General features: G+C 43.2%; 3 protein-coding genes across 8 annotated transcripts in view; 1 reads left to right on the top strand and 2 right to left on the bottom strand.

Annotated features, from left to right (window-relative positions):
- LOC1279002 (Kv channel-interacting protein 4) overlaps nucleotides 1-1,657 on the bottom strand; it is a 95,856-nt gene extending 94,199 nt beyond the window's left edge. For 2 of the 3 annotated variants that reach the window (XM_061655823.1, XM_061655825.1), the window contains exon 1: nucleotides 1,474-1,592. The gene's annotated coding sequence lies outside the window, so the exon portion shown is untranslated. Of the gene's footprint in view, nucleotides 1-1,336; nucleotides 1,387-1,473 lie in introns of all 3 variants that reach the window. The other variant, XM_061655824.1, reaches the window with a different exon arrangement.
- Nucleotides 1,658-4,340: 2,683 nt separating this feature from the next.
- Nucleotides 4,341-7,388, bottom strand: LOC1279001 (outer mitochondrial transmembrane helix translocase). 2 transcript variants are annotated; one of them, XM_318657.5, is made up of 4 exons: nucleotides 7,284-7,388; nucleotides 6,858-7,190; nucleotides 6,240-6,478; nucleotides 4,341-6,170 (listed from the first exon to the last, which is right to left on the bottom strand). In XM_318657.5, exons 1-4 carry the CDS (start codon nucleotides 7,376-7,378, stop codon nucleotides 5,389-5,391), a joined length of 1,449 nt encoding a protein of 482 aa, XP_318657.5. In that variant the 5' UTR covers nucleotides 7,379-7,388; the 3' UTR covers nucleotides 4,341-5,388. The 2 variants fall into 2 exon arrangements, with proteins under 2 accessions (XP_318657.5, XP_061512658.1); XM_061656674.1 differs by having other exon boundaries at nucleotides 6,858-7,358.
- A 1,621-nt stretch (nucleotides 7,389-9,009) lies between these two features.
- LOC1279000 (CTP synthase) lies at nucleotides 9,010-15,319 on the top strand. Of its 3 annotated transcripts, XM_318656.6 has the most exons (8): nucleotides 9,010-9,139; nucleotides 9,266-9,448; nucleotides 9,936-10,217; nucleotides 10,594-10,764; nucleotides 12,066-12,822; nucleotides 12,890-13,046; nucleotides 13,119-13,257; nucleotides 13,338-15,319. In XM_318656.6, exons 3-8 carry the CDS (start codon nucleotides 10,052-10,054, stop codon nucleotides 13,826-13,828), a joined length of 1,881 nt encoding a protein of 626 aa, XP_318656.5. In that variant the 5' UTR covers nucleotides 9,010-9,139; nucleotides 9,266-9,448; nucleotides 9,936-10,051; the 3' UTR covers nucleotides 13,829-15,319. The 3 variants fall into 3 exon arrangements, with proteins under 3 accessions (XP_318656.5, XP_061512855.1, XP_061512854.1); XM_061656871.1 differs by lacking the exons at nucleotides 9,010-9,139; nucleotides 9,266-9,448 and adding an exon at nucleotides 9,535-9,837; XM_061656870.1 differs by lacking the exons at nucleotides 9,010-9,139; nucleotides 9,266-9,448 and adding an exon at nucleotides 9,656-9,841.
- Nucleotides 15,320-16,155: the final 836 nt, after the last annotated feature.

The following is a 16,155-nucleotide window of genomic DNA, read 5'->3' as shown; positions in this document are numbered from 1 at the left end:
AATTCAATCTCCCCCGGATGGGAACTTCAACCAACCAGCAGACACCCGCAAAGAGCGCACTACAAAGGTAATTGGCAGCATCAGCTGCAGCTGCCCGGATCAAGAGATAGCAAAACCTCGAAAGAAGCCTTCAATCCCTTTTTGATCCGTGCGCTTTTGTTTGGCGACGCAAAAATAAAGGTTTAACTTTAATTAACTCCGTGCGGGTGCTCGTCGGCACAATGGAATGTGTCTCGACTGGCTCAATGCAGGAGGGGGGGCTTCCTTTTCCCCGTTTCCCTACGATGGAATTTAATCTACGGCAAGGTATGGACTGCGAAACAGTGCGTCACAATCAACCTTCCACCGCCCCCCGCCCCCCCCCCCCAAAACACCAAACGAGCGGGACCTGTCAATAAGCCGTCAGTGGCAGCATCCTTGCTACCGACAGCCGGACGCCTTCATCACCAGAGATCCTTCAGCTCGAAGGCGCACAGCGTAAGTGTGTGAGTATGTGTGTGTGTGCTTACGACCTTTCAGCAACGCGCCACGTGAGTTTGCCACAAACGCAGCAACCGAAGGTTTGAGGTTCGAACATGTATAAAGCAACCTTTCCTACACAAACACAGACTCGCACTGTACGTTAATCGTTTTGGATGAAAGTCACACACTTTTACTGCCACCTCGCCATCAGCCACCAAAGTCGGTTATTTGTCGTTTCTGAGCTAAAAAAAACTCCATAGTACAGAAAAAATGACTGCAAAACTGACGAAATCGAACACACAGACACGTGCACAAATACACACTCACAGAAAAAAACAACGCTCACATGGGACGAATTTTTCTTTTTTCTTTTTTAGTTCTCCTCTACGTTTTGTCCACTTTTTCGTAAGGAAGACCAATACACGATTGTACTACGCGATGGCGTACACGATTTCAACGCCAACTTATGAATCCTTGGGGTGCGCACACACCACAATCTTGACTTGATATCCACCACCGTCTGTGTGTGTGTGTGTGTGTGTGGGTATACAGACACACTCACACACACAAACAGCTGTGTGTGTAGCGCATATTATTGTTCCACGCTTTTTTGACAGCCACGTAGCAGGCCTGGCTGCCACTTCCACCGGAGCACGGGAAAATGGCGCGCACATTGCGAGAGACGACTGTCGCACACATACACACGCACACAAACACACACACCTCGCCTGGCTGGGGGTTTGCTTCTTTCGGGTAGCTGTTACGGGCCACTCGTTTCTTCATCCCCGCTTCCCTCCCTTTGTGGGTAAATGATACAATTTACGGTAAACGCTATGCTGGGAATAGAGTCACACAATGTTGCACTGCGTTTCACCTTTCCAACAGTTTCCACCACGAACACTGCCACCTCTTTTGCTTCTTAATCTTGGCGCATCGATAAAAGGAAAGAAGAAAAAAAGGACACGAGCAGTTGAACTTTCACACACTCTGGCGTATTCAAAACACACTCACTGAAAGGTGGCGGAGGGTGGGCAGGATTTAGACCGCACAACCTGCTACCAGCGAGCAGAGAGGAATGTCCGCACAGTTACGATGCCGAACGCGTTCTAACGACGACAGCGGTCGGCAAGGACCTTTCTGGTGGTGCCCATCTTCGGTCCTCGGCTCGGGTGTGCTGTGCTGTGCTTCGGCTGAAGCTTTTGCGCGTAGCAGAAAGAGAGTGAGAGAGAGAGTGAGAGCGAGAGTTTCCGCACGGCTGGTGGTGTTTGTGCAGCGCCGACTGCGATCCGCAAGCTTTGAAGCGCGTTCACTTTCACGAATCGCGCGCTTCCCAGGGACGCTACTCCTTCTGCCCTCGGAGGCACATGTGACAAAGTGTCATCGCTGAGAGTTCCTTTGACCTCTAGCGAGGTTTTGTTGCTGTTTCTTTCCGGCCCTGCTTTTTTGCGTGTGGTTGTGTGTGTTTTTTGTTTGATTTGTGTCGTTATTCTTCCTTTGGGAAAGATAAAGTTGTCCTGTTCATTCTTATTCTCTCTCTCTCTCTCTTTTGTGGCAAAACAGAGTAAAGAAACAGTTGTTATCATATTTGTGTGACTAATTGATTTAAATCAACATAAAGATGAAGCTTGAATGGAGACGCATGGTGTTTCACTAAATGAACGAAGGCAGGGGTCGGCAATTATTTTAATCAACGGGGCCAGATTAGTGCAATTTATGATTTTTAAACTACACTTTTACTTTATAAGAAATAATTACAGTTGTTAAGCAAAAAACTGGCGAGAATGAAAGCAATAAAAAAAATTTTGTTTTCTAGTGGTTTCAGCATCCTTACAAAAAAGCGGGAAAAGCGGACACTCTGCCGTAAGAAAAGATGGACACCGAATTTGTTGATTATTTTTACTTCTAATATCAATTTGTGATTAATAGATTCCATCAAATAAGGGTACTTACTTACTTACTTATCCGGCGCTACAGCCGCTTTGCGGTCTTAGAATGCCTCAGGAGTGTCCGAAACAGCTCGCGCCTTCGTCTGCCAGTCCGTTATCCCGGCCTTAATGGCGGACGCCTCCACCCCATCTTGCCTCCTCAATTTGGGCCTACCACGCCTCCTCTGTCCTTGTGGATGGCGTGAAAAGACTTTACGGGCTGGGTCGTCCGTTTCCATGCGTACAACATGGCCAGCCCACCGGAGCCTGGCGAGCTTGATACGCTGCAGTGTCCATGTCTCAGAGGCGTATCTGAGTACCGGAACTATATAGGTACTGTAAATTCCCAGCTTCGTCCGTCGCGACAGGTTCTTTGAGGTGAATTGATTTTTCAGACTGGTCAAATAAGGGTAACTCGAAGATATAAACCATCCAGCAGCAAGAGAAAGCATGACAATATGCGAAAAACGGCACACTAATAGTCAAAATAGCAGCCATGCAGTCGTTACGTTATTACTTGTACGGCGCTGATGAGGCACTACACGAAATCCAATACAGTGGAGCGCCGTTTATCCGGGCTTCTCGGGACTTGACCTCGCCCGGATAAGCGAATAACACGGATAATGAGTCAAATGATATATTTTATCATTAATTCCTGGTTATGTTTTGGAAATTTTTCTTATTTTTTGATAAAAATAACCCAGTTTTTACTAACTTCATGTTTTTCCAAAGAGAATATTTAAAATTTGCCATGCATTATAGTGTTTTTGTAATGACAATGTGCTCTTATAACCGCTTTTTCAAATATCCTCCTCATAACGCAATGTCACTTTTGTATTGAACTGTCATTTCTCATCAGCACGGATAAACGGAAAGCCGGATAAAAGGTACCCGGATAAACGGCGCTCCACTGTATATTGTCACGACAACTTTAAGCAATAAAAAGGTGAAGCATTGATATGACATCGTTCAGGAATAGATGTGCAATTAGATTCTGCATTCTACAAATGATAGAAGTGGCGCAATTATTATTATTCCAATTATTAAATTCACTGCTTAATGAATCGTTGTTGCAATTGGTTAAGTCTTTTTTTATGTACGTACCAGGACGTGGTAATCGATTGGATATATTAAAATACTATAAACCTCTTCAATCTCCAACGTTTTGTACAGGTAAGATAGACCCCTTCATGGTGTCCATCTTTCCCATATCAGGTGTCTGTCTTTCCCGAACATTTGAAAACTGCACGAAAAAATCATGATTTTAATATTTAAATAATATAAGAGTAGCTCTCAAAACTATTCTTGCACAATCGCAGGAATATTCCATCATCGCCAAATATATGAACATTAATTCGGAAATTTGTAAAACCATTGTTATGCTTGTTTGTTAAGGTTTTTAGCACAAATAATTTTTCACCGTGGTTGCCAACGTGCAAATCACAATTTGGACAATGACTTTACAAATATATATATTTCCCAGGGATTTTGATCTGATTGCATAATGAAGCAGCTTTTTCTCAACGAGGATTTCTCAACTTGTTGAAATGCTTGAAATGAAATATTGAATCTCTATGAACAGATAAAATTAATCATTGTTTGACTATATTCAGCCAAATACAGCAAGAAATTACTGAAAAAGTGCAGCCTGTAAGGTATCTATCAAATCTAATAAATCATCGGAAAATGTGTAAAAAGCGCAATCACTTAGTACGTTGATCAGTTGAGAAGAAATAATGCAACTTATTGATTAAAATCAAATCGTACAATCTAGGAAAAACTCAGCAAAAATCTACAATGAAACTATGCTGTCCTTTTTCTCTATTCTATTCCTTTTTCTCCAATAATAGCGTAATAAAGAATACCTGTTTTCGTAGATTACACTTTGCCAAGCCCTGAGCTAAAGCAGGTTATTTCAAAAAATATCAGATTATGATTATTCCAAAAAATACATTTTTAGATTTTCAATAACTTTTTATTTAGCTTTTATTTTTAAATATTGACTTCTTCCCATTTTCTCGTGTATCTCTCTCCCTTTCCCTATCTCTCTGTACGCCATCGCCTTAAACTCAAAGTATCTACAACGGTGTTATCCAATTACAAAACTTATGTTAACCTACGCGATTTTTAGTTTTAAGATGCCATCGAACGGAATCGTCCACCGAGAGATGAAAGGAAAGTGAATTAAGGAATTTATGAAAACACAAAAGCGCAAGCAGCTCACGCCGAAAACCGAAAAAAAATTAAAAAGAAGAATGCTGGCTAAAACAACAACAACAAAAAACCTAATCCCTATACACACTCTCGCGCACACACGCACACACGATCTGGCTGAATCATCACACACTACTAACTAGCTTGCTAACTGATCTACAACGGCTGAAGCGATTATGCGGGGGGTCTCGCGTGGGTTCGTATGCAACCAAGTGCTATTGCTGTATTCTCCCCCGGGTTCTATGTATCTATTATGTTCTACATTCAACGGCACACGACCTACACTTATGCTCTTTTCTCCACATTCTACGGTATTTGCTGTTTGGTGTGTATTGCTGGGTTTGCAACAATCGGGGTGGTGGTGCTGTGTGTGTATAATGCTTATTACATTCAATATAGTTTAGAACAACAGTCGTAAAATCAACATTTCCTTTGGAGAGGATCTTAACAGCATAAACCTGCTGCGTTTGTAATTCGTCACAGACACGCGACGAATCTTGCTCCTCCATATTCGATCAAACCCTCGTGTCTACTAACAATTGATAATTTAATGCTCATTTTGGTTAGCCTGTTAGCCATACCTCGTCGTCTGTCCATCCCAAACCCAACCCCAACCATCCATCGAATAGTATGATCATTTTCCAATAAGAATTCACACTCCCTGCAATGAATGTGCTTTCTATCTCTACCGGCGTCACTGCCTACTTATCTGATAATCTGCGACTATCTAAATCTTAGCTGTCTGGGCCGGCTGACTGGTTTAGTCCCAAGTCTTCCAACCACACTTTTAGTCCAAATCGATCCTAGCATCGTTCAGCACACCGGTCGTGTACTTGGAGTGCCTCATGCTGCGCAACGATTCCTCCAGATCCTCCATCGTAATGGCGGGCGTACCGAGCTCCAAACCACCGTTCTGTGCCGTTACCCCATTAAACCCGTTCGGTAGCTGCGATCCACCAGCTGCCGTGCCGTTCGCCTGTGCTTTGCTGTTGGCCGCCGCCCGGACCGCGCTCATTATTTCCTTGTTCTTCATCACCTTCCGTATCCGGTGGACGGACGCATTGCGGCACACCTCCTTCAGATCCGAGCCCGAGTATCCGTTCGTCTTGCGGGCCAGCTGCAGGTAGTCAACCTCCGGCGCAACCTTTTCGTTGGCCAAAATCAGCTGCAAGATCTTGTGCCGCTGCTCCTCGTTCGGCAGCCCGATGTGGAACTGGGCGGGCATGCGGCGCAGAATGGCTTTGTCCAGGTCCTGCGGCCGGTTGGTAGCGCCCATCACGATGATCGTCGAGTCGGACTCGGTGTTCAGCCCGTCCCACAGCATCATGAACTGCGTTTTCATCATGGCCGTCGCTTCGTGGTCGGACGAGTTGCGGGCGCGCAGGAACGAATCGATCTCGTCGATGAAGATGATGCAGGGTTGAATCTTCACCGCCAGCGTAAAGACGGCCGACGCGAGCTTCTGCGACTCGCCGTACCATTTGTCGGTCAGCATCGCTACGTCGAGGTTGATGAAGCGCATGCCGGCTTCCTTGGCGGTCGCTTTAGCGATTAGTGTCTTGCCGCAGCCTGCAGTTTGAAGAAGGGGAATGGTTTCAGTGATTTTCACAAAACAATGGCTGACAGCGATGACCTTACCTGGTGGACCGTATAAAAGCACTCCCTTCGGTGGCTGGTACAGTGCCGAGCCAGCAAACATGTCCCGGTGGCAGACGGGAAACACGAGACTTTCCTTGATCTCCTGGCACACATCATCCAGCCCGGCAATGCTGTCCCAGCTTTCGGTAATGTTTTCTGGCACCACCAGATGCGAAGCAATGACCATTTCGTACTCGTTCAGATTTTGTAGTGCCGACTTTTTCATCGTTGGGCTTAGCCTACAATTGAAAAGATAATAAATTTAATTAAATACGTTTTAAAAATGGTTAAAAAAATTAAAACCCTAAAAATTATTCAAAATAATAAATAAAACTTTTATGGACATCTGCAACACGAACCTTGTGGGCACTTTGCGCATAGCCTTTTCGAACCACGTTATATAACGGAGCAAGGCTGTGCGCCAAGTCCCGTCCGACATTTAACCCTAGTAAAAATAACCACCCCGCGCCTAATGTCGTGGGCATCAATCAACCTCCCCCAACCTGAACTGTGACCAGCAGACGGAGGCGCCATACCGAACCTAGTGACTCGACACGCGGTGACCCCTTGTGCCGGGGACCGTCGCCACGGGGACTTTGGACATGCTTGCACACTTACTTTCGCAGTATTTCTTCCGCATGCTCGATCGCCTTCTTTTTGCTCTTGTTGGACGGGTCCAGGTTGCGGATGAGCCATTTCGCCGAGTAGTAGGTGACGATGGAGAGCAGCGAGATACGCAGCACAAACTGTACCACCTCGTTGCGTGATAGGTTCACTCCGGACATTTCGGCTGCTGGTTGATGTTGCTGCTGCTGCTGCTGCTGCTGGGTTGCGTAGTGCTGCTTGGTGCTGTTTGCTGATCCGATACCGTTGCTGGTATGCGTATCGTCCTTTGTCTCTTTGTGTTTCTCTTTCCCTGAATCAGTGTTTGAAACGGGTCTCGCCGAAACTCTAAAAAGGCGCAGAAGAAATCCTATGACGAAACACGTTTCGTTTTCTGCTTCGTTTCTGTCTGCTTCGATTTTTCTCCCTTCGCACACACACCTGATTATTTTTGCTGTTTTATTTTTTTCTTCTCCTTGTTGTCTCGTGCAATCTTTCTTTGTGGCTGTCAAAATGAAGCAAGACCCGTAAAACATGGCGAGGGTATTTGACGTTCACAAATTAGCTGCATTTCGCTCATTTTCTGTACCCCTCCTTTACTCGCCTACAGTCCTCGTTTCAAAGTGAGCGTTTGTGCTCCCCTTCTCCGTCTTCACCTCAAACACTTCGATCAACTTTGTCCCATGGACGCGTAAAAAAACATAAACAAACATGTGTGACTGGTTAGAAGTTGTATAGCGTGTAGTATCGTCCTGCGCAAAGCGCTAAAAAAAAGCGTAATCTTGAAAAAGAGGGCTAGTTAGCACCAGAGAAAACATCCGATTGCAGTTAAGTTTGTTATAAAACATCTCTTCTGGCTCGCCAAAACCGTCCCGTCAAAACCAGCACGAAATAAGTACATTAATAAAAACACCGTTAAAAGTTAAATACCGGCCTTCCTCGATTCCCACAGAGAAAAAATGACCAGCAAATGTAGACTGTACATAAAAGGCCGCCATCCGGATCAGCTGATGCGGGGGAAGGTTTTTTTTTTAATTTTGTCCACCGAAACAGTCGCACATCAACATAAGCTTTTTGGCTGCCATCATGAACCCTCAGGCCGCTGCCAGACAAACCAAAAACCTATTGTTAAGAAAAAAAATATATTAACGAAATGTAACGCATTGTAACGCGTCGTAACGCCACTCATCGATGAGCGAAATTCTAAAGAATAAGTTGTTAGCATGCTTCTGCAGTACCAAACATCAATTTAACACAAATTAAACTTCAGTATTCCTGCTATTGTCATCAAAATTGAGGAAAACAAAACTCACTTTTTATTCGTTTATAATGACAAGCGTTACTTTTCGGTTATCAAACTTTTTCATTGCAGTCGTTCTTCCGTGTGTCTGGCAGCGGTCTCAAAAACCCTCGCTCGCTACGTCAAAACCAAAGTCTATATAATACAGAGGTCGAGTCGTCCAGAACATTTGATCAAACAGCGTGGGAAAGTTTTGACAGTTGGATGAAAAAGCTTCAATAGTTTCATCGTAGCATACATTGAGGTTTTAGTTGTTGTGCATGCAGTGGTCTGAAAGCATTTTCGGCCATTTTTACATCGTTTGTTTGTCATATTGTACTTTAAAAAGTTGACGAATATCAAGAAAAGATAGAATTAAGAGGCCAGATTTCTGATTGTGATCATTTTTAAGTGTTGAATTACTGAAAAAACTACTCCATGCCACGTTCATGAGAAAGAAATGTATAGTAAAACTAAGTTTTTTTTTTTTAGTAAGAGGCGAAAGAACTCCACAGGAGCCAAAGCCTCTCTAAACCATACTAACAACAACAACTAAGTTTTTAGCACAAAATGCACAATTAGTTCTAAAAAGTGTATGGTTGTTTGGAATCGTTTGTGAACGCTTTTTCATCTAACTGTCAAAAATAAGCTTTCAAAATGGTGGACCAAAATCGAGCTATGCATCGACCTCTGTATTATATGGACTTTGGTCAAAACCCTCACAACGTCTTTCAAAAACGCTCGCCAGCGAGCGAAAATCGCACCATTTTGGAGCTCGCCAACCTCACGATCTGCAGTAATTGTTATTGCAGTAGCTGCAGTTGTTGTCCGAGCCGTGTACACGCTGCTTAAGCACCCCTTGCTTTTGCGCACACAAATGCGCGCCAATACAAGATAGCTGTCAAACCGTCAATCCGGCATAGTGATGGGCAAATTCAACCATAAACAAACCGACTAAACCGGCTTTTTCCGAGTTGTGTGGACTTGCATTTCAGCAAACAATACTTTTAATGAACTGGTAAAGTATTTCAGCACGTTTTCTCATTCATTGCACATCAGCAAGGTGCTAACAGTTACAAATCATTTTAATATCGATTTCTTATCATTCGCCCGGACCATCCCTATCCGCACCGCGCATTTGAAGGAAGACGTTTGACAGCCCGAGACGGAAAAAACGAAAAGCTCGAGCCGCGTGTTTGTGGTTGCCACTTTAAATTCCGTCGCAGATTATTTTCGCGTGCCAAAAAGCGAACGAAAAGTGTACTTTCCTCGCAATTGGCATCCATTCCGTGCGGTGCGCCACTGTAGCTGCTGTTAGAAGGCACAGGTAATACACCCGCAGGTGAATTAAAAGGTCCCGGTACAAGGCCCGAGCACATTTTGTTGCATTGAAGTATCGCACCGCACCACTTCCTTTTGATTCGCGACGTAGGGCACATAAGCCCGGCAAGAGGGGGCTACACCAGCAGAGGGGATCAGCTGGGGAGGGCTACCTACTTACCTACCGTCTAGGTTCTTTGTTTACAAACAATTATCTCGCGCAGTGCAAACAAATCGGGTTGGTACAACACTATTGCCACACGAGGACGGCTGTAATCGTGCCGCGTTGTGCCCCCGTACTTGAACATCCGCCTGTGTGCACTATTGCGGTGAAGGCCGCTTGAAGATAGTGTAGTGTTTCGCACCGGAACCAGTTGGGCACGAACGGGCTAGACGGTTGGTTCGTTCGTACGCACAAACCACGCTCTAACACCCTATCAACCACTTTCCCAAATCGTTCGTACATTGACGTGCATATTCTTTTCTTCTTTTAGTTTGTTAGATACACATAGAGACACAGCGCCATCGTCACAACCTGCTGTGTGTACACTGAGACACGCTAATTGATTGACCGAACCGAACGAATACGTCGTAGAAGAAAGGCAGCAGCATGAAGTACATACTCGTCACCGGTGGTGTGATCAGCGGCGTTGGCAAAGGAGTTATCGCCAGCTCGTTCGGCACGCTGCTCAACGCATGCGGCATACCCATAACGTCGATCAAGATCGATCCTTACATCAACATCGACGCAGGAACGTTCTCCCCATACGAACACGGTAAGCAAACGGCTAGACGAAATAGTCCTCAACGAAGATAGAAAGAGAAAGAGAAAGAGAAAAAAGCAAGCAAGCTCACGGGCATGATATTTCGTTGGGCAAGAAGCGGTCGTGTAGAAAAGGGATACCTTTTTATTTTTAAACCCACGAAGCGAACTTGACCGTGACGGTAACATTCACTGTCAGGGAAAACGAAAAAGCCAAACAAGTAAGTACACAGTGGCCAGTGAGTGATTGTTGCTGGTGTGCATCTTCTTTCTTTTCTTGTTTTTGCGTGTTGGTTTTGGCGTGCAATTGTCCCATCGGCCGCAGATTGTTTATTTCATATTTTGCTAATTAAATTCTATTTTTTTATTCTATTCCTGCGCCATTTTAGGTGAGGTGTTTGTTCTTGATGATGGCGGTGAGGTGGATTTGGATCTGGGAAACTATGAGCGTTTTCTGGACATTGTGTTGCACAAGGACAACAACATTACTACGGGCAAAATGTATAAAATGGTGATCGATAAGGAGCGCATCGGGGATTATCTTGGCAAAACCGTTCAAGGTAGGTGAGAGGTGGGAAATGTATTGAATTTTACACGGTTTGGAAAATTACGAATTTTGTTAAGACTTTTATGCATTATTATATGTTTGATAATCTGGTGCATTTGCTTCGTAATGTATCAGTTGGATCAGTTGGATTGGAAGAAATGTTTAACCATACCTAATATTTTGCACTTAGACAAGAACACATACAGGTCAATTTAATTACTTGTGTAAAGTATATACAGTGAGTGCAATAAGTATTCTTCTAGCTAAAGATTTTAAAGAAATAGGTAAATGATGGCCGCAATAGGCAAAGGATGGTAAAAGAGTAAAGCCAAACAAGTGAAAACGGCCTAGCAAAGTCTCGATATTAACACTTCAGATTTGTTTTTGGGTTGTATAATTTCGCATAGGATTTAAAAATATCAGACACGTCTCCAACATTATTTAACAAAAATAATAATAAATAATAAGAAACCCAAGACGTACTTATAATAACATAATTAAGGATCAAACAGTAATGTCTATTTAAATAGTTTAAAACATATTTACAGCTCCTTGCAGAACCGCTTAAAGATTCAAACCAACGTTTGTATAATTTTGAAAACAGCGAAAGTTTATGTTTTATGCAATTTATTTTATTTTTCAATTTATTTATTTTTTCTACGCAGAATTAATTTGCGAATTTCTTGCTTAACCTTTATTTATTTTAGATAGTACGACCTTTTTAGTAAAAAATATGAGTATTTCTCAATATTCTCAATATGAGGGTCTCAATTGAAAATTAAAATTTATTGTATTACAGGGCTTTACAACCAATAAATCGTGGTTCCCATCAATTGTTGGTTGGTTCCCATATATTTTGGGTGCGTTAACAGAGTTTTTTGGTCGATTCCCAGAATTTTTTGGTTCAATTGTATTTATATCCAATAGGACTATACCAATAAATTTTGGGAACGTACCAAAAAATGTATGGGAAACGATTAATAAATCGTGAGACGAGCCCAAAAAAATATGGAATCTGACAAATAAATCGTGGAAAACCCTGTAAATGACTCTGCCAGAAAAAAATAAACGAATTTTAAAATAAAAAAATATATTTAATTAATCAATTTAATATGCATTTTCAATACAATATCAATTTAATAGCAATTAGCAATTGAAGTACAAAAAAATAAGAAAAAACATTCATGAAGACATAAAATTGTTAATTTTTTTTGCCACGCGATTATCAATTGGCCAACAAACCCTGTAATTAAACTGCTTACAGCTTCCAATATCTATTTCTATTAAATCTCCTATTTTTCTCTCTCCCCGCAGTGGTTCCGCACATAACGGACGCCATCCAGGAATGGGTGGAGCGGGTAGCGAAGCAGCCGGTAAAGGACAACATCGTGCCGGAGGTCTGCATCGTCGAGCTGGGCGGCACGATCGGTGACATCGAGGGCATGCCGTTCGTTGAAGCCTTCCGCCAGTTTCAGTTTCGCGTGAAGAAGGAAAACTTTTGCGTGGCGCACGTATCGCTCGTCCCGTTGCCCCGGGCTACCGGTGAACCGAAAACCAAACCCACCCAGGCAAGCGTCCGTGAGCTGCGCGGGTTTGGCCTGAGCCCGGACATGATCGTGTGCCGGTCGGAGAATCCGATCGGCGATGAGGTGAAGGACAAAATTAGCAACTTCTGTCACGTGTCGCCGGATCAGGTGATCTGCATACACGACCTGTCCTCGATCTATCACGTACCGCTGCTGATGGAGCAGGCCGGCGTGGTGGACATTCTGAAGGAGCGGCTGCAGCTGAATCTGCCCACGCCGAGGCCGGCGAACTTTATGCAATCGTGGCGCGATCTGGCGGAACGGGTGGACAATGTGTACAAGAAGGTGAACATTGCGCTGGTCGGGAAGTACACGCGGCTGCAGGATTCGTACGCGTCCGTGATGAAGTCGCTGCTGCACGCATCGATTGCGGCCGGGTACAAGCTGAACCTGACGTTCATCGATTCGTCGAATTTGGAGCGCGAGACGAAGATAGAAAACACCAGCCTGTACTACGATGCGTGGCACGATCTGACCAACAGCCAGTAAGTGGATGGAAGATTCCGGTAGATCGGTGCGAAGGTTAATTGAAACGTTTTGTTTGTTTTGCAGTGGTATCATTGTACCTGGTGGGTTCGGTTCGCGTGGTTTAGAGGGCAAAATCCGTGCGTGTCAGTGGGCACGCGAGAATGGCAAACCGATGCTCGGTATATGTCTCGGTTTACAGGCTGCCGTCATTGAATTCGCTCGCAATGTGCTTGGATTGGAGGTGAGCAAACATTAAATTCAATCAAATCAAATACCATTAATTGTAATTCATGGTTTCCCTCCTCTCCCACAGGGTGCACATACGACGGAATCGAACCCGGATACACCCCATCCCTTGGTGATCGACATGCCCGAACATCATACGGGCGTGTATGGCGGAACGATGCGACTTGGCAAACGGACGACCATTTTCCGGGGCGACAGCAAAATACGTAAGCAGAGCATGTCCTCCAACACGATTCGTTTACTTTTCTTTCTGTTGCACCCACTCACCCACCTATGCTTCCTTCAGGTCAACTGTACAACAACAAGCAGCAGATCGAGGAGCGCCACCGGCACCGGTACGAGGTGAACCCGGACTATGTGGCACAGCTCGAATCGCACGGCATGCGCTTCGTCGGCACGGACTCGGAAAAGGAGCGCATGGAAATTATGGAGCTGAAAGACCACGTGTACTACGTAGCGACCCAGTTCCATCCCGAGTATCTGTCGCGCCCGCTCAAACCTTCGCCACCGTTCCTGGGGCTGATACTGGCCGCGGTCGGTAAGCTCGATTCCTACCTCAAGGATGGGCAGAAGCTGCTCCAGCAGCAGTGCAGCCCGAGCAGCACAATGCCGAACGATAAGGTGAACGCGCAGGAGCTTAATCAGATCCGCGAGCGTGCCAATGGACTGAAGAGTGAGGCGAGCACATCCGCTGCGGTGCAGGTGAACGGTGCGGTTCCGAGCAAGCAAGAATCGCCCATCAAAATGAACGGGGTGCATACGAATGGAACGGATTAAAGCGGGGAAGCATCGCCGGTTAAAAGGTAAGTATTGCAACGATAAGGTTTTTCGGTGAAAAAAGAGCTGGCAGAATGGTTGAGACAGCTACCCAATTCTTCCAACTGCAAAGCGTAACAGAGCGATAGTAGGTTCAGCTGTGTAAAGTTAAAACCCAAGACAAGTCAGTGGAGCTGTGCATCGTGAAAATCACGCAAAACAAAAAAACGCATTCAACAGAATGTGTCCGATTGATAAAGAAATGTAATTTCTAGAATTATATACAATTTCTTACCGATTGAACAGTTAAACAGTTGAACTTGTGCCGCCGAAAGGGTGTAGTTGCGCGAGACGCTTGAAATAAATAGAGCTTAACGAATAGGTTTTAATTGTTCATTTGCCAATCAATTATAGTTTGTAAGCGCATCCAGCAGCAGCAGCACAACAATTTACTTTTGTTTGCTTTTTCTTGATTAAATGTCTATCTGAGGAGGCTCCCTGCAATTTTCACTGCAACAGAGAGAAAGAGAGCAAAAAAAGGAGAAAAGAACTTGTGATAAAAAAGCTCGATATCTTATTTTGGATGGAATTGATACATTACTGTTACTACAGTTTTACTTACATTGCCTTTTTGAAGAGTTACAAACAAAGCGGATCTGCTGAATCAATGCACTTTTTTTTACTTATTTCAATTATCATACACAGTGCGTGAAGGTAGCGTATGAATGGGAAGATGATATTTTGAGGGTTTTTTTTGGTAATATTTGTTTCTAAACAAGATGATACATTAATTATATGCATCAAACGGTGTTATAATTCCAATCTGCAATAGAGCAAGGATCGTTCTTCGTTCAACTGCACTTTTATAACTCTTCTCTGATATTGAAAGAGCAAATAAATGATAAAACAGATTTGCTGGGTTAAATTTGAAGGGTCAAATGATCATTGTTTATCCATCGGAGAATGCAATTCCTTATCGTTTGATGTTTGATTTAACTCATAGTTCAGCTCAGCTTGTTTAAAAAATAAATGCACCCAAAAACCACCCGAAAAAATCATTTTCCCCTTCACGCAACCACTGTACGCGCACCTTTAGGTAGGAAAAAAAATTGTATAAAGAAATGAAAACAATTAATAATGATATAGTTTCTAGCAATATTCAAATTTTTAGCAGCAAACAAACACTTAATCCAATAGCAAACAAACGATAGTTTTAAGTGGTCGCGAAAAAAGACTCCTAATTAGAATGCAATTGGTGCTCCATTCATTGGCTCTAAGTTTCCTAGCACCAGGATCATGTAAGTGTGATCTAATATGATCTTTTCTTTTTTATATTCTTAACAATTAAATAAAGTATATGAAAGTGTTTAAAATTCACAATAACAAAAAAATGTTATCATTTTTAATAGTTGTTTGGAATAAAATAAATCCATGTCCAATTGTTCAAAACCAATTTCATATCCTGATCGAACTTGATTAGTTAACAATAAAATATTTTTCAACGTCTGTTTATTTGATTTTGTTTAAAAACTTTAGAATATATGCATCTTGAAATAGTGGCAAAGGTCGCACAAGGTTCTTCTGGAGTTCGTATATAATAATCCAATTCGAATCTAAAAGGTTTCCCAAAAAGGTTACCCTAGAATCCACTTCTCGTTACATAAAGTTAACTTTAAATTTATTATTATAATTATTATAAGTATTTCAAATGTTAATAATGTAAATCTTAAAGGGGCTATTATTATTCTCTAGGATTTTTGGCTGATTCTCATGATGTTCCCATGATTTATTGGGCGTTGCATCGATTTTATTAGATCAATTGAATTGATTTCCAATCGATCGCTTCCAATAAATCGTGGGAACGATCCAAAAATATATGGAAAAAGGTGAATAAATCGTGAGACGAACGGAAACACTTACGGGAACCCAACCAGCAAATCGTGGGAAACCCTGTATGAGCCCTTTGGATTATTATGCCCATGATGTGCCCTGTAACTTTAGATCCTTTTAGCCCATTTTTGAATAATCCTCTACGATGTGCCATTTTAGGGTAGCTGTTAATGACAGTGCTGATGGAGGTACGGTGAGGGTTCCCTACCCAAACGTTCCGATGTCTTAGCAGTGTGTGTCGTCTTGCAGGAAGTCTGTAATCTGTCAGGGCAAAACAGGGGTTTTCAAGGAAATTCATATTGGACTTCATATGAGACTACCCAAAAAGAGGGTCGTAGGGTGTACTTCTCATAAAGTTCCACTTCCCGTGTGAAAAAGAGTCAAGAAAGTGTCCCAAATTTATGATAACACCCTGAAAACCCCTATAAGTGTTGTTGTCATGTTCCTAAATGTTAGTA

This window comes from Anopheles gambiae, chromosome 3 (assembly GCF_943734735.2).
Source record: "Anopheles gambiae chromosome 3, idAnoGambNW_F1_1, whole genome shotgun sequence".
In the NCBI taxonomy this organism is placed as follows: Eukaryota; Metazoa; Arthropoda; class Insecta; order Diptera; family Culicidae; genus Anopheles; species Anopheles gambiae.
This window is presented reverse-complemented; position numbering and strand designations above follow the sequence as displayed.